The sequence below is a fragment of the Onychostruthus taczanowskii genome, unplaced genomic scaffold (assembly GCF_017590055.1).
Source record: "Onychostruthus taczanowskii isolate IOZ18803 unplaced genomic scaffold, ASM1759005v1 scaffold78, whole genome shotgun sequence".
In the NCBI taxonomy this organism is placed as follows: Eukaryota; Metazoa; Chordata; class Aves; order Passeriformes; family Passeridae; genus Onychostruthus; species Onychostruthus taczanowskii.
In genome coordinates, this window is record NW_024505671.1 from 1,733,734 (window position 1) to 1,761,481 (window position 27,748).

A 27,748-nucleotide genomic window follows, 5' to 3' on the forward strand; every position below is an offset into this window, starting at 1 on the left:
AATAGAGGTCTTAGACTAAAGGAGTACAACCTGTCTCAGAAAGCAAAGTGAGTGAAATCAAGGAAAGCCTGTAGCCTTTTTAGTTTTTTTTCTTTTTTTGGTCTAAATTGATGTTTTTACCTCTTCATTTAATAGCATGCTTTGCCATCTGTGAATTGTGCATATATTAACTTATCATTAAAACCAATCTTGTCTCTTGTTTAATTTTAAATCATGCTTTTTTGGGGTTTTTTTATCCTGTTTGCATTTGTACTGCTCGATTACGTCTTGTTCCAATGAACGATTGCCTCTCACTGGCAGCTCTGAGAAAATTCTACCAAATACTGCCTTTACAGAAAATTTGCAGGCACTTTTTATAGCTGCATGGGAAATGTATTTGTGCACATTTATGTAAACAACTTTGACGTTTAAGAAGTGCTTTGACCCCTGTCTGTTGTTGTTAGAAAGCGGATTGTACTTAAGTTATTGCTCCCTACCTGTTCCCTATCAGTTTACATGAAAACTAGTTCAGTCATTGTTTAATTTTAAAATACAAAACTCATACAAATTGAGGCAAAAAAGTGTGTTTGTGCTTTAAAATTGCTACAACTACCTTTATACAAAAACCACTTAAACTTTTACTGAGATCTATAGACTTGGGTATTTTTCAAAACAGAACTCCTTTTTACTCTATCAGTCTTAGATTTTCTTTGCAAGTAAACATGGAATCATTTGGCTTGTAGTCTTTAAAGGAGCTGAGTGTTGTTCTATAAACAAAGTGAATACTTAAGGAAGCTGATCTGTACTTATGTAGGAATGAACATTATTGGTAGCTAATTTGGAAGTTGAGAAATTCAGCTTCCAGCCAGTTGTTTAGTCACCACTTCACTGGAAGTTCTAAAGCTGCAATAGCAAACAGCAGTAGTAGTTTGCTATACCCTGTTAAACTACTATGATATTTGTTATAGGATCTAACATCAATTTTTTAAATGTTGTACCTGTTACTGCCATCACAATAGGGCAAATTATATGTTAACTTCTTTGGTAGTACATGGATGAGAAAGGTCAAAGTGTATTTTCTAGACAGTGTTTGACTGTAGTACTTTCTGAATCTTTGAATAACTCTCTTGCTGTGTCTTGACAGATTGTTCTTTCAGGTGGTTGTGTAGATTATGTATGTGAAAGTAATAGCACTCATTAGATTTGATGAGATACAGTGACACTTTTTTTAAAAATGATTCAGGGTCTAATTAAGTGAAAAACTGATACACATTCATGACTGTAGTAAAATATGCAGGTATATTACGTGGTCCTGGAGAGCTGTATGCTATGGAGTGGTTTGTATAAGAATACACTGTGTAATCTACTGGTTTTAGTGTTTTGTATGCAATTCAAATTAGTGGTTTGTGTCTTTCTCTAGCCAATGATCTTTTTTCTCAAAATGTTTAAGTACTGTTAGGTATTACGGCTGTAGTTTTGAGAAGTATCTAGGAATGAATATTAAAAGCTGCTGCAGTTTCAGATTTGTCTTAATACTTGTGAGCTATTGTAACAGTGACAAATCTGATACCTGGTCTGTTTTTGCTGTATTATCAAGACTTTTTATCACAGTGTAATAAAAAATATGTCAATATCTGTGTGGTGATAGTTTGGAAAATTATTTAAATTATAAATGTGTGTGTATACCTCAGGGTAACAAGCCCCCTGCGCTGAAATTCAGGGACAGGAAGCAGAATAGCCTCCCTGTAATCCAGGATGATGTAGGTAGTGACTTGCTGAGCCATTTAGGCACTCAAAAGTCTATGGGACTGGATGGGAATCATCCAGGTGTGCCAAGGGAGCTGGTGGAAGAGCGCACACAGCTGCTCTCCATCATTTGCCATCGGTCCTGGCTACCCAGGGAGGTCGACTGGAGGTTGGCCAATGTGGCATCCATCCACAAGAAGGGCCAGAAGAAGGATCTGGGGATCTGCAGGCCTGTTAACCTGACCTTGCTGTCCAGGAAGGTTCTGGAACAGGTTATCTTGAGTTTGATCACAGGGCACTTAAGCCAAGGGGTCGAGCCCAGCCAGCCTGGTTTAGGAAACTGGGTGACATGCATGAGGGGCAAGACTGTGGATGGTGCCTACCCAGACTTTAGTAAAGCCTTTGACTGTTTCCTGCAGCATTCTTCTGGAGAAACTGGCTGCCCATGGGTTGGACAGGTGCACTCTTTGCTAGGTTAAAAACTGCCTGGATGGCCAGACTAGAGGGTGGTGGTGAATGGTGTTGTATCCCGTTGGTGTTCAGTCACAAGCGCTCAGGGCTCAGTGTTGGGGCCAGTTCTGTTTAATATCTTTACTCATGATCTGGATGAGGAGATCAAGTGCACCCTCAGTAAGTTCACAGATGACACTAAGTTGGATGGGAATGCAGGTCTGGTGGAGGGTGGGAAGGCTCTGCAGAGGGATCTGGACAGAATGGATCTATGTACTGAGGCCAGTGCTATGAGGTTTAACAAGGCTGAGTGCCAGGGCTTGCACTTCAACCACAACAGCCCCATGCAACGCTGAAGGCTTGGGGAAAAGTGGCTGGAAAGCTGGGAAAGGACCTGTGGATGCTTTTTGGCAGTCAACTGAGCATCAGGCAGTGTGTGGCCAGGAAGGCCAGTGACATCCTGGCCTGTATCAGCAACAGTGTGGCCAGCAGGGCCAGGGCAGTATTGTCCCCCTGCACCCAGCACTGGTGAGGTCACGCCTCGAGTGCTGGGCCCCTCACTAGAGGAAGGGCATTGAGGTGATGGAGTGTGTCCAGAGAAGGACTTGTCCTCAAGTGCTGTGGGAAGCAGCTGAGGGAGCTTGGAGTGTTTAACCTAGAGAAAAGGAGGTTCAGGGTCCTAGGAGACCCTACCATTCTCTACAACTGCCTGGAAGGAGGCTGTAGCTAGGTGGGGATCAGCCTCTTCTCCCAGGCAACTGATGACAGGACAAGAGAACGTAGCCTCAAGCTGTGCCAGGGGAGGTTTAGTTTTGATATCATGAAAAATTCTATCATGGAAAAGGTTTTTAAACATTGGAATGGGCTTCCCAGGGAGGCAGTGGTGTCACCATCCCTGGAGGATGGTTCAGAAAAAGACTGGACGTGGCACTTAGTGCCATACTCCAGTTGATAAGGTGGTGATTGGTCGAAGGTTGGACTTGGTTAACATAGAGGTCTTTTTAAATCTAAATGTTTTGTGATGTTTTGATGACTGCCTTATGCTAAGGGTTGAATTGATAAATACAGATTTTGGACTGTCTCGTACTTCAGAGGTCAACCACAGGTGAAGAAGTCATCCCTAGTAGTCCCTAGGTCTACTTAAAAAAAACAAAAAAAAACCCAAAAAAACCTGGTGGTCTCTGACTTTCTTAAACATTCTGGAATTAATTTTTACTTTCAATTGTGATTTCTAACGGCAGATGTGCACTGAGTTGCTACTGTGTAGCTAAGCTATAAATAGTAATAGTAATAACTTAAAAAAAGAGTATTTTGAGGAGACAACTTGCATATTGCTGAAAGAAGTGCTTGAAGTGTAAGCTTAGGTCTGAAGCTTGTTTGAAAAAATACCTTTAGGAAATGTTGCTATTTCTCATAAATGAAAGTGAATTTAGTCGTATGTGGTATTAAATTAAGGTCATACTGTGATTTCCTTGTGTGTTACCTGCACTTCTAGCAGTTATTGAAAATGAGCACTAATGCTAGGACATGAGCATGTTCTCTTTTTCTTCTCTCAGGCACAGCTGTTGTCTCTTGTTTTCACAAAACATATGCAGTGAAGGCACTGAAATGCTAGTGTTTTTCAGGGTTAATTTCTAAATGGCAGTGCAGAACATGGGAGCAATATTCAACGGTACAGTTTAGAAGCTATTAATTTATCCAATTTGTTAATATTTTGAATTGGGGATGAAGCATGAATAGTAGAATGAGCTGCTTGGAATTGAAGGAGCATGGATGGGTCTTTGATTAGAAAACTGCTCAGAGCAGAGTATTTCCTTTAGAGCTACCCAAGGTCTTTGGCAGAGTTTTTCCTGTCTACAAAATTAAAATGCTTTGCTCATCTTGTCATTATTCATTATAATTTTTGCCTGTTTGGGAACGACAATGTAGTAGATAATCATTGCTTAGTACAGTGAGCTCTCTTGCCTAAAGCACACATGCACAAGTGCAGCGGATTTGGGCAAACTGCATTCCCTGGGCTGCTGCCTCTTTTGTGTGGTTGAGAAATGCTTCACATGTACTGAAGCAGGCATGTATTATCCTTCTACAGTCAGCCTTTGTGACGTGCTTTTTCAATTCAGCACACCCCGCAAAACTGGGAGGCTTTGCATTGCTTTAGAAAAGAAGATTAATGCTGGTTAGGAGGATGATATTAATTTGAGATGAGAAGAATAATTTTAGCTACTAGGTGAAAAAGTGAAGATGACATAATCCTTGAGTAAAAGAACTAAATAAGACTAGCTGCAAGGACTGTTGTTTTTTGGTTTTTTTTTAATTACAGCAAGTGCTGTAGAGGAGGCCAAACTATTTTCAAATCTGTTTGTGAGTTTTCCACTAATTTGTTGAAGACAGATTTGCTCTGAATATTTAAAACTTGTTTAATCTTACTCACAGTGCTGCATATTTACCAATCCCTGGAAAATGTGGAAGAATTTTTTGTTTAAGGAAACATTGAAATATTCTTAATAATGAAATTTTTACTGACTAGTTGTAACAGTACTTCCAGAAATATTAGCATCTGAAGTGCTTGCAGAAAGCATCCGAGGAATAGAATTTGAAAGAAGTACTTGAGCAGTCTATGGACTTATGTTTTTCTGGGTCATATTCCTCTTATTTTGAAGCAAGGTAGCTGTAGAGTCTTAATTCCAAATAAACTCCAGGTTTACAAGCAAGGTTTGCATTTAATTATGTTGGAAAATGTTGTTCCAGGGAAGGGCTGAGAAACTCTTTTATTAGAAAACTACCTGTGTCAGTGAAGATAAGCAAGTTTTAAAATTTAATTCCTGTAAGCATTTGAATTTCATATTTGAAAATCGTTTTTGTCTTCTTGTGCAAATAATTATTAATTCAAGCGAATGCAGATGGATGAGCAAGGCCGAAGGCAGTCAGCTCTGAAACCTATGTTATTTCTTGTGGGTTTTTTCAGTCTGGCAATTTGTGTAGTCAATCCATAGTTAATGTAAAAGCAGTGACTTTACATTAAAAGTATTCTGAGTTTGTGTAGGAAGGTACTGTTTATGGGGACAGCACCCCCTCTGCTCTTTTTGTTTTTTAAGCTATAAACTGTGACTGGAATACAGATGACTTCTTTGTAAAAAAACTTATTGATAAGAAGGTAAAATAAAAGCAAAAAAACAGGTGAGGCTCACTGATTCTTTAAGTCCTTCCATGGCAGAACAAAATTAAATTACTAATTTTGTTTGGGGAAGAAAGCTGGTATTAAGTTTGGTGGATTATTCAACATCTGTCTAGTGAGTTTCTCACCACTTAGCTGGATGTTATGCAGATTTATTAGTCTAGAAGAATGTGATTCAAGTTGAAAAGCTGAAATATAACAGTGTGGTGAAGCAGACTTCTCCCTGCTGTTGTACTTTTTTACTTTACCAGCTTAGAGGCTGAGCAGGAGATGTGTTTGTGTTTTGATTTGCATGCAGGCTAATAGTCTTTTCAGCCTTCCAACTGTCTGTAGCATGAATGCACATGTTTTTTAAGAATGCACATGTTATCCACTTAGGTTTTGTTCAGGAATTTCTCAGTAAATGGGAAGCTGCAGAATGGGTGAGAATTGTACTGTTTTATTAATTTTTAGCATATACTGAGAGCAAAAGTTGTGCATCATTCCCTGTTTTGCATAAAGCTTTGGAATAATTTCTTTTCTTCTGAAAGCTAAGGTGCTTCTTGAAAACAAGAATCTTCAGCACTGACAAATTATAGTCCAGAAACACTGGGCATACAATGATGGTGAATTACTGACCAGTTTGCTTAATTCCTCTCTTATTTCTGCTCGATGTCCTAGATATTGGAGAACTTAATTTTGTATCAGAAGCAGGTGCATAACCACATTTAAAATGCACAATGTTTGCAACTAAGAAATGAGTTCAATATGGAGAAGTGAAAGAATCTGTTTTGCTGCAGCTTCCAGCAATATTCGTTATGGAAGGATAGGACTGATTTATGTGTGAGAGTGAAAATGAGCAAGCTTTTGCTATCTCATTGTTGGTGTGAATCCAGGAAGTCTTGATACAGATATCCTGAAAATTTACATTATACATAATTTCCCATTGACTCCTCCATATTTTGACTACTGATCTTCTCATTTCTGTCACAGCAGATTTTTTTTTTAATGTGCCCTGCATTTTTCAGGTCTTTTCATCCTCAAGTAATGTTTAAAGGGAGAGAAGGATCCTTTGGCATTTGAAAAATTTGAAATTTGAAAAACTTCTTTAATTCTAGTCCTGATGTTTAACATTGTTAAAATAACTGCTTCATCGTTCTTCAGTTTCCTTGTGATGAAGAATCCCTTATGTCTCTGTAAGTTAAGCAGTTATACATAATTTTTTATCTTTCAAGGTAGGCCTTTTGATTTCTTTGTGTCTCTTTGTGGCATTTGTAAATTACTGTTTTGGTAACTATTCAACTCTGTGTGGTTAGATATGTTGAGTGCACTAGCTAGAAGCAGGATGTTAGCCTGTGTGAACGTGGTATTTGTGAAAGTGAAAATGCTGGTTATGCTGTGTGGTTTGTTTGTTATATGCAACAATTATTCCTTAATGGTAATAATTCCAGCTTTGGTCGGCCAGGAGTTGAATGCTACTGTCAACATGACAGTGGAGCTGCAGTAATCCAACTTCAATTCCTGATTAATGAGGTTAGTAAAATGATTTATGTGTAATTCAGAGAAGATATGGAGCACATTTTCATTAATTTTTCATTAGGCAAGCATTAAAATTAGTTGATAAAAATGATGTAGCACAAATAGCAAACTGTAATAACAATTATAAATAAAATAAGTTTTTTAGTTTTGGAAAATGCTTGACTAACTCCTGAAAATATCTTAGTCACTAGAGTACTTTTTTGCTATAAGCAAAAACTAGGAATAACTTTTCATGTCCTTGAACATTGCAAGTTATCTCTGGAAATGGTGAAGTACTTTTTTTCAATAGTACTACCAGTTTCAGTAGGTAGTTAATTTTATTTTCATCGAGTTACTGTCTTAGACTTGAACTGAATAATGTTGCCTCAGTTTCAGATGTGTGTGTCTATGAATGTTGCAGCTGAGATCTGACAGCAGTGCTGTTCTTGAGCTAGGGACAGGTTTTTAGAGGGATCTCGCTAGCTTTGACAGCACACCGATATTAGCAGTTCGTTGCCTGATTTCTCTGCAGAGATGGGCGTGAGGAAACTGATGAGCACACACTGGAAAAAGCTACTTCCCCATCACCTCTCAGTATAGCACTGAACCAAATATGACTGAGCTGAACATGTGATCACATCACTTATTCCTACTACTTAGAACTTAGCTGTGCTATGGTGCTGATGCACATGCTTATATAATTTTTTCATCCTGATAATAGATATGTAATGTGTTTCCACTGTGATGCTACACTGTTCCTAGGGCTGTGAAAACAAGTTGACTAAAATGTTTTTGTTCTCCTAGGGAGCTCTTGTGAGTGCCTTGGCTGATGACACCTTGCACCTGTGGAACTTGCGCCAGAAGAGGCCGGCTATACTTCATTCACTCAAATTTAACCGGGAACGGTAGGGACTGGTCATGGTTGCAGTGCCCCTTAGCATCACACTACGTGCTACTGTAAGATCCGATCTTACTGATGCTGTCCAAGTCATAACTTGGTACATAATTGAAACTGGGCTTACACTGGGTTTGAGGTTCAATCTGTTAGGCTCCAGAGTAGTTGTGAATAAGACACACTAGTGACCTAAACTGAGATGCCTTTTCTGTCACTTTATGTGCTGCATTGCTGAACATCAATTGTCATATCTTTAAAATGTGGAGGGACAGAATAATTTGAATATATATGTCTTCAGAGGAATTTTGGAACAAGAGAAAGTGTGTGCACCAACAAGGCAACCAGGAAAACTGGTTCAATTTTTTACCTGGAATTTTTTACCTGGAGTTTTTTCTCCCTTGATGATAAAGCAAAATTCTGCAGTGTTAGAGCTCTTGTTTGTATCAGAGTAGCTGAATACCACTTGTATTTTGAGTAAAAATTTTTATACTCAAGTAATAGAATTGTAAGCAAGCTAGAGAGATATTTCAGATTAAATTTCTAAAAGTCAGTTGACTAAATTTCTGAAAAGCATATCGTTTGTTTTAAAAGTAAGTACTCCTTCCCTTTTAGGAGGTATTCCTACTTTTCCAGTATATATAAAGTCTCAGCTGGAATGCTGTGTTTGCTTCTCAACAGTATGCATTAGACATGGACTGCTTGGGGAGCTCAGAGGATGCTAGCAAGAACACAGAATAATCTGACACTTGTATTTCTTTTGAATAGGACAGGAGGTAATAATTTTAAGTAATAGATAGCAATAGAAAAAGTTAAATACTTATGTAATACCTTCTAATGTAGTGTCATGCCAAGTTCTAAACAAACTTTTTGGTGGGTGAAATGGTAATCTTGTAGTTTTAAAGAGCAGGTTATGAACAAATTTGTCAGGAACAACACAAATGCAGATTACTGGGGTTTCTTTTGTAGAGGATTAAGTGATTACAAGTCCCTTTTGAAATTGTTTCTATGATCACTATGCATAAAATCTGACCAGGGCCTGTAGGAATAGGACAAGGGGTAATGACTTTAAAGTGAAAGAGGGTAGATTGAGATGGGATATTGAAAGAAATTCTTCACTGTGAGTGTGGTGAGACACTGTAAGTGCTTGCCCAGAAAAGTAGTGGGTGCCTCATTCCTGGAAGTGTTCTAGAAGGGGATGGATGGGGCTTTGCCCAACTATCTCCTGAAAGATGTCCCTGCCCACAGCAAGTGAGTTGGACTAGGTGTTCTTTAATGACCCCTTCAGGCCCAGACAATTCTGTGCTTCTGAACTGTTATACAGCAAACAGGAAGCTTTGTTGACTGAGGCAAATTATTTGCCCCAAAGGAGTGGCAGTGTTCCTTTATGGAGCATAGAAGTCAAGTGGAGGGAAATGCAATTTATAACTAATTTAATGAGGATTGTCCAAGTGTAAGAGATATAGTAGTGTGTCCAAACTGAATTTTCTACTTCTCCCTTCCTTTTTTTAGTGACTTTTCTCTTACCTGTAGTGTCTGCTTAAATGTCAGTGTAAAAGTGGGATTTGTATCCTGAAACCCCACTTAAACATGGGCTTCTAACTAATGCTGTAAAACAGGTATCTGATTCTCATTGTGTGTAAATCTGTTGTAGGCTGGGTTAGAGTTTTAGATGTGTGGTATCTTTAGTTAAGCAAAGTGGAAGTTTTAAACGATCCTCTTTTCTGTAAATGTAACGATGTCAGTAGCAAAATCCATCACAGGGAGTTGAGTGGGGGTAGAAAGAAGTCTCGGTCACTGATGTTGCTTTAGTGGTTGACTTAGTTACTAATCCTGTTTTGCCAAGTCAGGTAATGAGAGCTCCATAGCTACCATGAATGGTGTGAGCATAGCTTGAGACAGGGGCTTATTCTTCTAGCAATTTTAATTTTAAAACATCTATTATAATAACATATGCAGTTAGCCAGAACACTTAAGATTCCCAGATCTGTACCTTGTCATAGCCACTTAGGTCACGCTGGATTCCCAGATCTGGGAATCTTAAGTGTTCTGGCTAAAAACTACTATTTAAAAACGACAAGGTTTTTAAATATTCTGTTTTCTTTTGACTAGTTTATAAAATACAACTTTATAAAATAGCGTGTAATTTCATTACAAGATAAATATTTTGATTTGAACTTGAACTGCAAAAAGTTCACTGTTGAATAATTATAGATAGAGGCCTTTATAACACTCAGTTCTTTGTAATTCATCATACCTAATACTTTGAATATCCTGTATGAATCTGAAGTAAATGGGCTTTTCTTTGGTCAGTTTTGTGCTCTATATTAACAACTAAGTTTATTGAGAAGAGTGTTCGTGATGTAAATTAGTTATGCACAGTCCATTCTGTCAGGCCTTTCTGGAAATGTGTCAGGGGGCTTTGGAGGTCTTTGGTGGTTTTAATCCCACCCTCTAGTCCATGTCCACTTCCTGCCACTCATTCCTGCATTGTACTGTGTTGTGTTCTTTCTAAAGGAAAAGTGCCTCTCTATCTCCACTTGACCCTCCTTCTCCTGCCAAATCTTGCTCTTTCTCATGGTGTGTTAATACCAATAGTCCTTGGATTTACCAGCAATTCTTGTCTGTTAGTAATAACAGTCCTTGGCTGGCTCCACAGCCATCCAGTTATCTGTGTTTGAGACATACACATTAGCCCATTATCTTCTGGGAATCAAGAGCTCAAAGGGATCTCACTGTGGACTGCTGTTTATAGGGTTGTTAGACAATGGGCTTTAATACACATTAGCCCCTTACAATTAAGAGCTCAAAAAGGTCTCACTTTGGACACTGTTTATAGGGTAGCAAGAGAGTGGGCTTTAGTTGTAGAAATTGTCCATTCTGGCCAATTTGAGTTGGTAACTTTCTTTGACTGTTCAACAATAAAAATATTATTCCACTTTTGTTGTTATTAAAAAAAAGAATTCCAAGGCTATTTGTTAAAAGCAGATGTTCATTAGACCCTTGTTAGTTCCTGGAAACAGACAGTGTTCCTGATAAGCTCAAAGGGAGTTTAGTCCAAGTGCAGTTCATCGAGGCCGAGGCTTAATGAGCATTTCTCAGGGAAATCAGCTTCCTGGGTGGCAGAGGCATGCAGCACCACAACCCATACCACGACTAAAGTCAACTCCTCTCAGCCTCTACATTCTCAAGTCATGAAGCTGTTATAAAACTAATTAATAAAAATTTTAAAGTACTTTTTGTTGTGGGATTAAGATCTGTTCATAAGGATAAGTAACTTCTCAAACGGGACTTGTTTGAAGTATTTTGTGCACTACAACACAGCCTTATAACTGTCTTCTCTGATGCTTTGTCAGTTTGTGAAGGGACATTAGGTAACTTGGAACTCATTGTATGGCTGAAGCAATGATTGTAGTGGCATCAGTATTTCTTCTAGAACTCTGTTGAGGTGAAGGTTTGAAATTATTTAACTGACTTGGTTTATTTGGAAGTGTGTTGAAATTGTAGAAAAGCAGTATTTGTGTCCTATTTAACAGGAGTTGAACTTTAAACTGTCACAGGCAAATTTCTATTCAGTTTTTGTTTCTAAATAACTATTTTATATGTAAGGTTTAGATTTATCTAAAAACTTGTCTTTAACGTAAAAAGCTAACTGTACCAGTTAGCTACTGAGATGAAAGCATTTTCTTAGCCTTGAAAACTATTCTTTAACTGTGTTTAAAAAACACTAATTAAAAAAATCTAGTGATAAGTCTATGACTTCATTAATTAATTCTGTAGTCTTCTGGCCTTTTAACAGCTCTGCTTTTAGTCACGTGGAAGAACTACTGCCCAATGTCTAACAACACAATTGCTAGATTTCATATTTGTTTATCCTGTTGGTAATTGAATTTTGTTGCCTCACTTTCAGGTGTTTAAAGCATCTTAAGATACAAACCCCAGAGCTAGCTTGTTTATAAATGCTTCTGTTATGTGTTTAAATGTTTTGCAAACTTACCTGAAAAGTTGTGTTTTAAATCGGTAAATTATTTCTGAATGCAGTCTCTAGTATATGCCAGGAATGTGATATGAATTCTTGCATTTTTACTCATGAATTTTAAGAACAGGGAGTGGTGAGAAAGAGCTGATTCTTTTCAATGTAATTCTGATCCATTACAGGCTTTGTTCTGATAAGTGGAAAATGTCTTTGGGTGGCTTACATCAATCTTAGATTTGAACAAAACACTTCTTTTAAAGCAGTGGCCAAGAGTCCTGAAAGATGCTGCTTTCTCTTGGATCATTAGATTAGTGAATAATCTGTAAATAACAGACTGACCATTAATGGATTCATAGATCCTGACTGCCTTTTGGAACAGTGATGGTTATTAATTTGAAGCAAGTCTTCTGAAGCAGGAATTGGTGAGGTTTTACATGTCTAACAAATCAGTTAGCTGAAGTTACTGACAGATGTCAGAGGCTCAGTGCAAAACAAACTAATTCAAGTTTTTTAGCCTTTTGTTTGCTGCATTTGTGGAGGTTCTGCAGCTGCTTTATGTTCTAGTTGCCAAACAAGGGTTAGGAGGTAGTAGATCAGCGTCATGCTTGGCCAGTGTTCCTTGCCTGTGGGAAGCAGTGTGTAGGGGCCAGGACAAAAATGCAAAATGATGTGGAACAGTTGTTTGTGTGACTTGTCATGTAAAAGTGTCTAAATACTACCTCTTTTCAGCATGCATAATTTAGTGTGTGAACTTAATATCTCAGGTTTTGTACATCTCTAAGATGACTTCAGTTGATCACTGTCTATTTCCTTTCCCATCTACATATCTGTGTATAAGTATCTTAAACATAAGGTTGTTGTGTGTTAACAAGTAATGCAAGATTCATGTCAAACTCACTTTAACTCGGTAGTAAATATAAATGTAGTGAATAAGTGTAGTTAAAACATCTTATTAGAGTAAATATTGAAAGCATGTTGTGAGATACATACATACATACATACGTAACTAATCTGGCTTTAGTTGCCTGCCATGCAGAAACTGTTAAACTTGATGCTGATCTGATGTGTGAAAAGTCAAACATGCATCACTAACTAGCCAAGGACTTTGACAGATCCTGTTTGAGAGGGTGGAGTGACAGACTAACTTGATGGAAAAAAGAAAAAGTAGCATGAGATGACAAATTTGAGGACCATTTTCCAGCCCCTTTGCCGAAGTGAACCAGCTTTGTATGCAAGTATGAAAAATTTGTTTCATTTTCCAAGACTTATATCCTTCCTGAGTTGACATTCCCTGTTCGAATGCCAGAAGAAGGTTTTGGCTTACTTTATGGTAAGTCACAAAGCAAGAATGGCATAAAAATAGAACTGAGTGTTTTGTGCAAGTGCTCTGCATATCGATCTCTGAATGCCTTGATAGCAGTTTAATTTTTAATATGTCAACTTCTGTGCTGTGGGATTTAAATAGTTTTCCTCAACATGAAACTGCATAATTCAGAGTTAGAAAATTATGCTGAAAATATCTTTGGCTTTGTATCCTGCTGTAAACAGCAGCTTCAGCATAGTGTTTGGAACACTGTCTATGGAGAGTGGAAAATCCCACTTGTATTTACTTATTAATAATAAGATTTTAAACTTCTCTTGGCACATAGGTTACCTTGTTCGATACTGTAACTTTGTACTCAGCCTATGCCTTAGCAGACTTGGGAGTTTTCTTTCACCTTGAATCTATAAACTGACCAATTCTGCCACTTTGTGGATAACAGAAGGACATACAGGTTGTCTTGCCTGCGAGAGCAGGTGGTGATGGACATTGTTTGTGGGGTTTTGGTTCATTTTTCACACATAGCTAAGTTTTTGGGTTGGAGTTTGTTTTCTTTTTTTCACACTTTTTAAAGTGACTTTCTTCAGAGTGAGACGCAATGATCTATGAGTCTCCTTGCCTTGATGGTGTCATGTAAAGCCTTTTACTTAGTGAGCTTAAAATTTTAACTTGGTGGTGATTCACTAGGGCATGTAATTAGAAGGAATTTGATCTTGTTTCAAGAAACTAGCAGAAGAAAATTAACATATTGGCTGTCTGGATTTGTTATATATGTGAATGGATTTTTTTCACAAGGATCAAGTTGCTTTGAAAAGTGTTTCCTTGAGGCCATGCATGCATGCAGAGTTCCATGTGTCAGTGCAGTTGATGGAATGCAGTTGCATCAACTGCCACCTTCTGCCTTTAGCACTGAGGCAGAACCAAAATGCCAAGTCCTGTCACTCGGAAATTTCAAATTTGGAGAAACAGTTTTTAAATTGCCTCAGTTGCCCTGTTAGCTATACTTTTCACACTGACTTTCACAGTGATATGAGGCATATAATGGCCAACTGCCACGTTCTTGGGCAGAATTGGACCTGTAGTCTTTAAGTTCTGCCTAAATGACAGGCTCCATCAGTGATAGGAATAATTTTTCTGCCTCGTGTGATAAGGCTACATCTCTGATATAGCCATTTTTTTTCTGCAGTTTGAGTTTGTGACTCCCTACATGCCTTTTGAGGCAACTGATTCGAAAACCAAGAGAATTTTTTGGTAGTGAAAGAAATTAGACAAAACAGTCAAAAAATGTGAAACTTTCTTACCGCTGATGAAATACCCTGCACTATATATTTGTGAACTCCTCTTGATGTGTCGACATGCTAATGGTCTGGTTACTTTTTGTGTCATCCCAAGGCAGTTGAGTATCTTGCTCAACTTGACACGTGCTTACTCCATCTTGACACCACTGGTGTCCACCACAACTCAGATACTGAGCATAGGTGCTTGTCTGCTGCCTGAAGAGGCAGCAATTCAAGTCAGTGGATTTGGGGAAGCAACATTTGGAGTGCTGTTGAGGGACATAAATGGAATTGAAGTAAATGGTATGGCTGAGGGATATAAATAGAATAGTTCAGTTCCTGTTGCATTTGCCCACATGTTCTTTTGGTGGGAAATTTTGGGATGCATTGAAGAGCATCTTCTTTGGGATGCATCTTCCTCTGCTTATGCCTTCTGGTCTTTGAGCCTTTTTATGTATGGGTAGATGTTCTGAGCTTACTGAAGTTATCAGATGAAGAAAAATACCATTTTGCAGCAGTCAGGCGGTATCAAAGCTACTGCTTGCTTCCATCAGAATGTCATTTTGACACAGGCTTTTGACTTTTAAAGCCCACAGAGGACTTTGACAAGAGTCCATGGATTTGGAGTCTTCACTAACATCAGAATTAAACTTCTCAGCTTCCGAATTTTACGTGGTGCTATCTCATACATGAAAGGTTGAGGATAAAAGTGTGCAATATACAGCTTTGATAGCTTAATCTTTTGCTTTTATTTTGCCTGTACAGTAATGATCTGAGCAACTGTGTGCTTACAGTTAGTGCACACCTATAATGATAGCCTGAGGCACTAGAAATAATTTAGTGACTTAACAATAAAACCTGTTATCAGTGTTTGTCATACTTCAAAGTATTTGTCACTGTGCTTTGTTAAAGCAGTGAAAAATTCTGAGGAATGTATAATGCTTCATAATGCAGGAGACTGGGAAAAGGTAAAGATTAATTTAGAAGGATTTTTGCTGTCATAATAATACAGTCAAGTTAACAGCCTGTCATTTTTCCTTAGTATTTCCTCTTAAAAAACTAATTCTTTGAACAATGTATTAATTTAATAAGTTGTGTTCTTTAGTATTTCTGTAATTAAATTCCTGTAGGGAGTATTATCACTTGCTGAATTAATTGTTTTGATATATGTTGTGAAACAGCAGCAATTAATATTTTTTTTTAATATCTTTGACAGATTATCAGAAAAGATACATGGTCTGCAGCTAAAAAGATACATGGTCTGCAGCTAAAAAAGGGAATCCTTTCAGCAGGCTAACAAAAAACTTATTGAAGAATCTCCTGTCATTTCTAAGACATTTCTAAGGATAAGCAATATCCTAAATTAATTTTAATTAGCGTAAGAAGAGTAAATATTTTGTCGTTGTTTTTCCTTGTGGGTGTGTCACTTGCTTTTCTGTATATAATTTTGTTTTCTTGAACTATTGGTTCAACTTTCATCTTGAAAGAAAGAAAAATCTTGGGTTTGTACCCTTTTTTTTTTTTTTTTTGAGGGATGGGGAGGGAGCAGCTTTGCAAATATGTGTGTGGTGAGGATGAAGATTTTGTGCTTACAGTAAATTACAGCTACAGGAGAATTTAAAACTACCCTGACTGCTTTGGGGTTGTATAACAGTGCCTCATTTTAGTGGTGATGTTAGTTTATACTAAAATCTTACTGTAGATTTCACGTTGAAGAAATAAATCTCCTTAAAGCATTTTTTTTTCCTATAAAGGGATCTTTCTCTTTGTGAAGATATGGGAAAGTGAAATATTTGAAATGACATGCTGTGCCCTGTACTGGTTTGTGCTAAAACTTTGGTCTGTTTCACAAAATGTAGTACACTTACTGAGGGAGCTGAAATTGCCTTGGAGACAACATGAGGAATCTGCTGTGCCACAAAAGAGCTGCCTGCAAAAGCCTGCTTTCTGTGACTGCTGGCTCCAACAATCCCAGGCTGTCGCTTTAGATCTACAAAACTGGACGATTTTAAACCATAGATGCTTCTATTTTAGTATATTTGGGCAGAATGGCTTGCTACAGAAGAAAAGTATGGCAGTCTGCTTTTGACTGCTACATTATTTTCAGGCTGTTGGGGTTTGTGTGCAAGAAAGACAAGTACAACATTTTTTCATCTGTAGCCTTTTTGATATGTTCTCAACGATTGATTACATTTTCCACTTTTATGTATATATCCATTCACAAATGGTAGGGAGAGAGGGAGAAGACTGCTCGAGTTGTAGAAATGGCTAGAGGATTGTATGTCCAATTCTGCTGATCTTAAAATACATTGTGGATGAAATATATTCTAATCTTGCAGCAAAAAGATAGAAAGAAAATTCTTTTCTGAAAGAAAAATCTGAATTTTTCAGAACCAAAAAATGCTGTCCATGGCCAAGTGTCAAATAAGCAGGTATTGCATCACTACCAAGAAGAGTCTAACCTTTTGTTTCCATCCTCCAAAAGGAGTTTGAATCCCTTCAATCATCAGTCCAATTCTCAGCAGAGCTAACAAGGCTGCTCGGGCCATTCAGATGGTCCTAGCTTCACTGATTTTTAGTTTTTAAGAGGGCTGTAACATCTCTGAAGTGGTTTAAAGTATACATAGCTTAAGGTGAAGCCTTAATTAGTGAGGAGGGAAGCTCAGTGCATGAACATTGATGGAAATTTATTCTTTAATTTTTTAAAATAAATGCAGTTATCTGAAATGAGTCATCAAGTCAAAATATAGTGGAGTTTCTGAAAGTTGGAAGACATACAGTTTTTCTATTAAGAAAATAAAATAGTATTTTTGTTAATTTGCAAATGGAGTAACTACATTCAGGGAGGAATGTTGGTTCTTTTAGCAAGATCAGCATGCCATTCCTTTTGGATTTAACTAGTTTTTCTGTGAAATAAAAGATCTAGGAGTATTTTCTAGTTTATAGGAAAATCACACAAGTCTGTAGAAGAATGGTAAAATACTTCGAAGAATAAAATTAAGAACTCTGTTATGTGCCTTTTCTTTCAGTTTTAAAGTCTTTTCAACCTCCTGCCTTTGTGAGTTTGTAAATATTTTGTGAAGCTATTTGCTCTCTTTGTTTACTATTACCATGGAATCACTTCATTGTTTGCTAACTCTTGACAAAATTAATCTCAGTTGCACAAAGCAGACAGTAAATTGAATATATCTGCATATTCAAGAAGAGTATCAAAAATATTGAGGAGCTTCTTTAAATGTTACCTTGGGCTATAATAGTCAAGACTGGAGGCCAAACTTTTATTTTTGCCCACTTTAAATGATGTGAAATAGATTGGTTTTCATAACGAAAGTGTTGGGCAATTGTAATTAACAATATTAACTTGCTAATCAAGACAAGCCTACAACCCTGCTACTGATTATTTGTTCTGGCTGCTGGGCCATGGTTTTGGATCCAGCTGATGTGGTTGCCAGCTGCTTCTGGCAATGTGGAGTGCTGGCACAAAAAGCCACTTGTGCTGTTGCAGAGTGCTGAAGGTTTATGTTTATCTTTGCATACAGTAACTGCCTGCCTAGGAAGAATGTGTACCAATGTATGTAATTTAACTCCCATCAAAATCCTTTTTTTTTAAAGGATTTGGGGAAATACAAGTTTTCAACCTGTGGTGGTTGCAGATTAGTGTGCTTTGTTAAATGTGCTACAATCTCTGCAAGTTGAGCTGGAAGGGCATTTTAAATCACATATGTAGTATTTTTTTTTCTGTCAAACATCAATGAAAATGTTAATGCAGTCTATTATTTTGGCAGAAATATTCAAGGACAGGAAATTGAGTTGGAAAGCAGATAGATTAGTATTTGCTTGAGCAAAGTCCATTTCCTAATTAGGGAGAAATAAGTGAAAAAAAACCCCAAGATCCAGGGGTATCTGGGTCTGAATCCAGGGGTATCTGGACCTGAATGTAGGTAGTATCACTACAGAAGTTTTAACTTTTGAAACCTGTGCAAATTAGCATCTCTTCAGCCACAGCAATTTTTCTCTTTGCTGCTGTTAGCTTTTCCTTTCAGCTCAAGTTGGTGTGCGAATGCAGCATCTAATGCAAAGGATCTAAAGCTGTTCTTTGCATAAATACTTAACAGGCTTGTGAAGTGATGCATGGATTTGGCAATAAGCAACCCAATTGGGAGAAAACAAGAACATAAAAAATTGTGAAGCTAAGGATTAGAGCTGACAGAACAAATTCTTCTTGAATAATTGTTTTACCTTATCACTAAAGCATTTCTGAAAGCCCAAGTTTGATAGCTAAGTAATTTGGCAATTTCTTTCAATGTCAGACCCTGTCAGATTAAAATGATTTCGAGTTTCTAGAAAGTTTCTATACTCCAATTTCGAGTTAGCATTCCATTAGTTTGTACAGACATGATTTCCTTATCTTGAAGAAATAGTCAACAGTAATCAGGACCCAAGTGTGAAGAAATAATCAGGTTTTCAAATGCTAGTATTTGGGCTGGAGCCACAGTCAAAGAGGAGTCCTCTGCTGGTACATACAGTTGTTAGCTGTTAACTCTTGTGCAGGTACACCTTTCTAGCAGAAGGAAACACTAAAAGGCAGAAAATTAAAACATGATTGAAGTAAAGCTACAGCCTGAAATTTAAACTACTTTTAAAATTACTTTTATAATTGTTTAGGATTATTCTAGGGTTTGCTCTTTAGGCATTAATTTGTATTACATGTGAACTTACTTGTCTTGAGTTATATCTTTTGTCTCTCCTTACTTGAAATCAGCCTTATCTGCATATGAAAACTTATAAAATCCTTTGTTATTTAAAACTTGAAAGCAGATACATTCCAAAGGAAGATTTAGAGACTATAGGAGTATTGTATTTTAAGTTTGACATGACAGCAATCAAATGCATTCAATAATCTTTAAAGGTGACTGTAATTTTTTTTTTTTAATGATTTATGAGTTTTAGAATATCTTGCTTTCTGGTTTTTTTTTACTCAGCCTGAGGTTCTACTTTGTCTGTTCATGTCTTACTTTGGTCATGTACTCACTTTTCTACTTTACCTCAAACTTGTCTTTTATAATTCTGTTTGCCTGTTGCCTTATTTCTACCTTTTGATAGCACAGACCTTGTAATGTAGGATATCAAAAGACATTTCTTTAATTCCTTTTTGGTGGCTTTCTCTTTCAGGATAACATTTTGTCACCTGCCTTTCCAAAGCAAATGGCTATATGTGGGCACTGAAAGAGGAAACATTCACATTGTCAATGTGGAATCATTTACTCTCTCAGGCTATGTCATCATGTGGAATAAAGCCATTGAACTGTGAGTTTAACCAATTTTTGTCTGTGGAGGGGAAGGAACAGCAACGTCCCAGATGTTGTTAACATCAGTTGCAGGAATATCATTGTTCTCTAGACAGGCCTCCATGTTCATCTTGCTGCACTACATACGCTGTCAAAGTACATGGTCATGTAGATACTTATATTTTTAAGAATGTCAAGTGCTAATGTTAATATATATTTCTGCCATTTAGCAGTATTTTATCATAGTTCCTGGGATAGACATGGAAATAGACAAAATAGACAATATAAAAGTAGATGTAAAAAAAATCTATGTGTGGGGATAAAACAGAAGAAAAAAATAATATACATTAAAATATGGTGTAGCTGGTACTTGGACAGACATGTCACTTCTACAGTTGGGGATTAAAGACCAAAGTGTAAAGATAATGCATTTTTTTAAGAGGGCTGATATATTCTGAATTGGAAGTGACTTTCTGAAATGCAAATTTAAATAGGTCTATTCTAAGACCACAGCACACTTTATAGCTATTGTCACTGCATCTCCTTTTTTTCAATGTTAAAGTTGTGTGTACAAATACAGTGGTTTGTGGGGGAAAGATGCAGTTGTGTGCTGCTCTTTCTTGTGCTGGTGTTTTTTTCCCCAGTGTATCTTCTTTCCAAAATACATGAAGTCCATCACTTGCCAAAGGGTGTTGAAACAAACACAGCTCTGTATTAGTCCATCTTCTTAAATAGCAAGAAGTCCATGTAAAATGTTAATTCTGTGTTATTGTAACAATGACCATCTTGTGCAGTTTATGAATAATGGCAAAACCTGTATGTCAGTGTAAAAGTAAACATTTTATCCTACAGTGTCAATTCTGTAACAACAGATGTTAAGATAAAATGTTTAAAGTTAATGCTAATAGGCAATGAGTTAGTCTTTCCTTAAGATAGAAACAGACACAGCATTTGTGTGCTTGAAGATAAAAGTAAAAGTAACTCCATTTTGAAATGTCATAACTTGCTTACATAGAGTCTGTATCTACAGAATCTGTTTTAGAAGAAATTGCTTCAAATCATTTTGAGATACCATTTAGGGCAGGGGCATTAATTTTTTTTATGGACATATTTCTTTTTTAGGTCATCCAAATCTCACCCAGGACCTGTTGTCCACATTAGTGACAATCCAATGGATGAAGGAAAGGTAAGATATTTTAAAGGCTTTTCAATACATTATTTTCAAAGCAAGACTCTTTTAAAGTATAGATACCACTGCTATTTAAGAAGGATTAAGTATATGAAGACAACAAAGGTTTTAGCTCTTTGTTGTAAGTAACATAAAGTTACTTCTTTGAAAGTAACATAAAGCCAAGTGCAGACATGAGTGTAGGATACATTACTGGAATGAATCATGTAATTTGAAAACAGAGATAAAGAGGATTAGCTGCAAAACTTTTGGAAATAAAAGCAAAGACTTTTACTTCTGGTGATAAAAATTAACATGTTACAAAAAAAAATCAATCATAACTAGATTGCTTAAAGTGTGATGGAAATTAATTCCACTTTATCATGCTCTTGTGTGTTATTTCACAACTTTAAAATGCTTATTTATGTAGCATATTTATATAGAATACCATCTACTTTGTCTTTAGATTAACTAATCTGAAACAGGGTTTTGTGGAATTTGACATCCAACTCATACTTCCCTACTAGGCCATTTATTATAATCACTGGGTGCTGTTTGCTGATGAAACTGGCCTACAGAAAAGCAAACCAAAACATGTGAGAAAGATCTATGTATTAGACTTGTATTTTCATTGTTATGAGATAGTGTTAACATAATCATCCGTTCATCTTAGAAGTTTTACAGTGCATGTTCTTGAAGCAAGACAGGAGTCCTTGTCCTGTGGCATACCATTTTGCTTACTAGTGTTCTACATATGCTGGAGAAATATTTTTTTTCTACTTTGTGTTTTTCAGTCAGTAGTAGATTAAATTTGAGGGGGAATGATCCCATTGTCTTAGCAGTGGTTTGAAAGCTTTAGCTAGTTATCAGCTTGTATCCTTAACACCTGAGGTTTCAGTCCAGCAGAGAATTTAATTAGTGGAGGTTTTTTCATTGATATGATGCTCTCTGCAATAAGTGCATAACTAATGGGTTTCTCTGTAAAATTAGGTTTGAATCACATTCCAGTCTTACGGACTCTAACATATGAATGCAATGAAGCTGTTCTAATTTCAGGAAATACAAATGATCCATTTATTTTTTATGTATTCCACCCCACTTTAATATTGTCAGTTAAAGTTTAAAAATTACTGGTTTTATTCATCAGGTTGTAAATCAGTGTTTTGAAATCTTGACCTTATACTTTTCTAATTTCTCGTAAGCAAAACATTACTAAAAAAACCCCATGTAGTTGCAAAAATCCCCCAAGTATACACTTTTAAAATTTGTTCATGCTTTTAGCTTTCTAATCACAGTGGTTTTTAAATGTTTTAAGTTAAAATAGAAAAATTATAATATATGGCATATGATAGGCAAGACTATTTTTAATATACATAATGTTAATGGGAAAAATTGAATATTCACTTTTACTAGATCAAACATGTCTAATATTGATAATATTTAATGCTGTATAGCACTGAAAGAGCTGAAATATTTTATTTGTAAGCCTGTAGGAGAACTGTTATTTTTGTACTGAGACAACTGTGCACCTTGAAAATCTTAACATGCTGAAAAGACCAAAAGCATCCAAGCAAAACCTCTAGGTGTGGCACTAGATTGTTACTACTGCCTTATGTTGGACATGGTTTGTTTCTTTTTTTCTGTTAAGGGAAGTAGCTCTTAAAATAGGAGACCAAAACACTTAGATGTTCAACAATGAGTTAGACCAACTATTATGAATGATTTGAGTCTTCACTCCCTGCAGGAAAGGTTTAAACTTGGTTCCTGTAAAAAGATTGGGAAATTATGTAGTTTAGTTTATCTAGCTTTCCTCCTATGAACAAATAATGTTTTTGGGGTTCCTTCAGACAGTTATTTCAATTGTGATTAACTTCTGGAGAAGCCTCATAGTACATAGTTTCTTTATAGACAATGAATTCTTACTGAGAACTTCAGGGGAAATATTGTATTCTTCCAGCAAATTTAATCAGAACAAATCGCAATGAGGAAAACGCACAATAAAGTTGTCCTTTTCAACACCCCTTATTTTCACTCAGGGTGGAATACACATAGCAAGGGTCAGTATAGATCTTTCTACAACTCAAAGTGATTTCCAAGGAAACTTCAGAAGGATACTTTCATTTTTTTTTCTAATGTTGCATGAATGCCCATTATATTTTCTAGAATTTGAGGACAATAAGTACAAAGTAAAAACCTTTCTAATGCTGAGGCCTTTGCCTCTTTAATTTTTGTTTATATAACTACTTGCTGTTACTATATGTACTATTGAGCTGTGTATCCTTTAGGACAAGAAACTCAAGACATTGCAAATAATATCATTTTGATTTTCCTTATAAAGAATTAATGTATCTTCTTAATGCAGCTTCTGATTGGCTTTGAATCTGGGACGGTGGTATTATGGGACCTGAAGTCAAAGAAGGCAGATTACAGATATACACATGATGAGGTAATATTTTTCATCTGCATTACTTACTCTGAGGCTATAATTCACTACTCAAATAGTGACTTTTATTATTTTTTAATCTTCTGCTTATGTCACCAGTGGATCAATAAGTAGGTCTCTTTGAAATTGCAAGTACTAGAAATTTTCTCTAAAAGAGCAGTAGGGCTTGGATAATAAACTTCAGACCAAATAACTTCACTGAGTTTAAATTTGTAAAGTAATGAATGGTGGCATGAATTGGATTTCTTCACTAAGCTTTTAGATCTTATTTCTGTTAATGGTGTAACTTTCACTTGTGTTAAGGGTTTAAATTGAAACAAGATGGTTTAGCAATTTCTGTAATTTGGAATCTCTCACATATTCTGGGAACAGCGAGATAAAAGGGCAGGGGAAGAAGCCACTAAATAAATAGTCTCACTAGAACATTTCTCTAACCATCTTTTCTCTGTAGAATAAGATCATGATCCATGCTCTTTGAAATGAGACTGGGGGAGGTTTAAAAAAACAATGGCATTAGGTGCCATTCATTTCTTGAAAACTTGATTCTTAAGAGAACAGACTGAACAACTGAGATTATGAAAAATGAGTCAGAATAATATACAAGTTGATGTATTTCATTTAAAATAATATAAAATTGGTCTTGATTACATTTTGCTGTCTGTAAAATGGCCTTGTCATTGTTCAGTACCAGCTTTAGGGTGTTTGTGGAGGGAGGGGGGTGGGGTTGTTGAGTTTTTTGGTGGCAGTTCTGGCTCAGTACTTGTGTGTATTCTACCAATCAAGAGTTTGCTTGGAGGAGGAGGCTCTGAAGTAGTCTAAGCCTTAGATGATCAAAAATGTCCATATAAGCCCCAGAGTGTGTTATGCTAAGACCAATTCTTCTCCCTTCTGTTTTCATTGCATGAACCTAATTAATTCCCTTTATCTTTTTTTAAATATAAATTTACTCATGTCTTTATTATCTTTTTCTTCCTAGACCTCTTACTTGTGTTCTTCTCTAACTTTTTTAACCATTCTATCTTGTCTTTGTTTTGTAAAACAGAAACACAGCAGCATAGTATATATGAAGATGTGGGCAGATTGGATTTATCATGTGGAATAATGGTCTTTGGCCTGGCTTTCTTTTTCTCTTGATCTTGATATTGTATTAGCCTTTTGATGCTGTAAGCATAAAGCAGATGCTTTCTTGAAACAACCAACTATAAAACCAGAGACTTGTTCTTCAGGTGTTAGCTGTCAGGTCAAAGTCCTGACATTTAGGCATTATTTTTCATTGACATGGCTGGACAGTAAAAATTAAAGTCTTTCTGCAGTTTTTCACTGAAATCCTGATTTCTGCTTTGAGTGTGGTTTGGTACTGTCAGCAGACTTTACCATCTTAATATTGTTGTTCTAATTTTCCAAGTTGCTTATGAATAAACTGAGCAGATGAGATCCCTGAGGGTCTCTACCATTTAGCTTCATCCATAAAGTAATCAATTAATGCCAGCTGTTTTTATTCCATATTGCTTTACTTCCTTAACCAGTTATTTATTTGTTCAAAGCTATCTAATCTGTTTAGTTTTAGCTTCCTTTGAGATACGTTGTTCAAGGACTTCAAAAATGTTGTAGACAGCTTAAGTGGTGTTTCTATGAACCTCATGCCTGTTACCATTCTTGGAGGTTTGTTTGACTATAATTACCTCTCACAAAAACCATGTTGACTACTCCTGTCTGGTATATTATATTCATCCATACGTCAATTAACCGTGTTCTTTATTAAAATTTTGTTGCAGTTTCTAGAAACTTACCTAAGGTAGACACCATGCTGCTTATTCTGGATTTTTTTAAATTTTATTTTGTGGTTCATTTATTTAAAAATTAACTTAATATCTGTCTCAGAACTTTTTGGAACAATTCTGACTTGAGAGTCTGGAGAGATCAGTGAATAGGTAGGTGTTGTATCTTTGAATTTCTTTAGGATTTAGAAGTGAATACATCTACATGTTCAGTTTGAGTTTTTTTGATTGCAGAAGTAATGAAATATCTCAGGTCAGACCCTTGGTAAAGAAATGTGTTTATCATGACTTGGCAATGGTTGGGAAGGGAAGAGAAAAAAGTGACAGTCTGATAATGTAGTGGTTTCCTTGCTCATCAGGGTGTGCACACAGATGCTCAGAGTGGAGCAGTGCCTTGTCTCAAGAGATCTCCTCTGTCTCTGGTTACTGTGACACAGAGCAAATAAAGTTCTTTTCCATTTTGTTTCTTGCTAACAAGCAGTGCAAATTTGGACATTTCTGTGCAGAGAATCTTTCTGGCTAGTTTCTTGTTGATTTCCTGGTTTCATTGCGATTTTAGAGAACTTCTTTCGCGCACTGACTGAAAGGGCTGTGTTCCATCATGAACATGTGTGCCAACCTACCCTCTAGGGACAGGGAGCATCTAGTGTCACAACATGCTTCACCTCTTCTCTCACTGAGGGTAATGCATGTGACATTCTGCCTCGTAGCAGGAGCAGGATTTTAAGCCTCAGGATTTTTGTGCTTGGTTCTCTGCTTGTTCTTGATGAGAGCTCTTCTGAGTGTTGAGTTGACAACCAGTAAAGAACAGAGCAACTTAGTCCAGTTTTGTCACACTTGCCATCTTAGTGGGTTGCTAGGCTTCCTCAGACATCATGAGCAGGGTGGTCAGGACATTGATACCATAAAGAAAGTTTGCTAGAAACTTTGCCATTGGATTGGTTTCCTCCTCTCTCATCACTTTGTAGTTGATGTTATTCTTAAAGCATTTAACTTGAAGGTCTATGCAGTCTTTCACCATCATTTGATGCAACTTTCTTAACTCAAAACTTCAGATGTGTACAGGGACCCAAATGTCATCCTTTCTTCCTTAGTATAGGAAGATCATAATGAGGGTCAAAATCTCTGTGTGTCCAGAGGTCTGTGCAAAGATACCTTTTATTTCCTGAGGGAAGATATTGAATCCAATTACATGGGTTTGTAGCTTCCTGCTTGGTTTCATTTCAAATTGGCCTGACCTTTAGGAGGTTTTCTTGAAGGAAATTCCCAAGTTTTGGTAGGGCAGTCTCATTTGTTGCCTGAAAGCCAGGTTAGTGTAACACTGTGCACACTTTCTTCCTGTCTGAACACGTGTTCCTTCCCAGCACCCTGGCCCAATAGCTGCAGCACAGGGACACTAGGACACTCACCCCAAGGACAGGAGCAGGTGGGTAGCGTTAACCATGGCTGGGGGACGCAGCTCTAGGTCATGATTAGGTTAGTGCTGATTGCTGGCATGTTCTTCTCTCCAGAACATTCTACTTACACAAAAATTCAGAGAATTTAGCTGTAATTTGTACTTGATCTTTCTATATTATTAATTAAATCCTGAACTTAAAGTAGTGTATATATTTTATTATAACAGTAATACTTTGAATATTTAGAATTACTTAGAATAATGCACAAGTGTAAAATTGTTTTTCAGAACATTCTTTTTCAGAAAATTTGGAGCAAATTATTTGTACATAGTGGAACTGTAGCTGTGAATGAACTTTTGTTTAGAAATTTCTTTGAAACCTTTTATGCAAAACATCCCTTTTGTCTTGGCAGGCTCAATGAAACAGTAAGACTAAAGTCCTTTTGCACCATTCTTAAGCTTTTTATATGCAGACATTGGGGATTTAAGGAAATTAAGCTGTGTATTTGTTATGTGAAATACAGTCTATATTGCAGTCATTTTCCAACCTGTATGTTCATTAAAGAAATAAAACAAATTTCTCAAGTATTGCTTTTGCCCAAAAAAAACCCCAAATCCCTCAACTGTAACTTCTGAAAACTAAAGCTTGTTTTATAATCAAGTCCCTTCTTAGAGTAATATTTTGTTTGTTCTGATGTCGAGTAAGCTTTGACAGCATTAACTATAATGCATTATAGATGACTATTTTTAGACTCAATGTTCTGGTACGTGGTTGAGTGTAAGAGATTATTTTAGAGCATTAAAAATATGTCAAAGTAGCTTGTGGAATTAAGAGGACAGGGGAAAGAGAAACAACCCCGGTATGCGACTTGCCAGAAACCAAACTGTGTCAATGTATTTAATTTCACCAAAACAATCTTCATGTTGTATTGTCATTTAAGTCTCATTAGCTACATTTTTTTGTTTGTTTTTTTCCTTTCACAGCATTTTTCCCTTCCTTAGGTTGTTGACAAGAGAGTTAGCATAGATACTTCCAAGTTTTAAAAAACCTTGTTTGTATATTTCGGTGAGCTGGTAGAAAAGGAGTGACTATCATCATCCATTCATGTTTAAGCAAAAATGCTGCCCATATCCATGGAAATTAAAGGACTGTCATAATAAGGCTGTGAAATCTGGATAAGATATGGTAAATCCATGGAGAAATCCAAGGAATTATGAAAGGACTTATCAATGTCTCTAGTGCTTTCCATATTTGCAGTAGTCTAAATTTGGTGTTAGAAAACTGGATTAAAAAATCCCTCTTGAAAACATGGTAAACTGCTTAAATTAATAATTTCTGTGTTTATATCATTGAAATCCTCC

The 27,748-nt window shown here is 36.6% G+C and overlaps 1 protein-coding gene across 8 annotated transcripts in view; it reads left to right on the top strand.

The window, feature by feature from the left end:
* STXBP5 (syntaxin binding protein 5) overlaps positions 1-27,748 on the top strand; it is a 100,952-nt gene that overhangs the window by 21,495 nt on the left and 51,709 nt on the right. For all 8 annotated transcript variants that reach the window (XM_041423484.1, XM_041423488.1, XM_041423490.1 and 5 more), the window contains 5 exons: positions 6,781-6,862; positions 7,652-7,752; positions 19,486-19,620; positions 20,724-20,787; positions 23,132-23,215. In XM_041423484.1, coding sequence (XP_041279418.1) covers positions 6,781-6,862; positions 7,652-7,752; positions 19,486-19,620; positions 20,724-20,787; positions 23,132-23,215 — 466 coding nt within the window. The remainder of the gene's footprint in view (positions 1-6,780; positions 6,863-7,651; positions 7,753-19,485; positions 19,621-20,723; positions 20,788-23,131; positions 23,216-27,748) is intronic.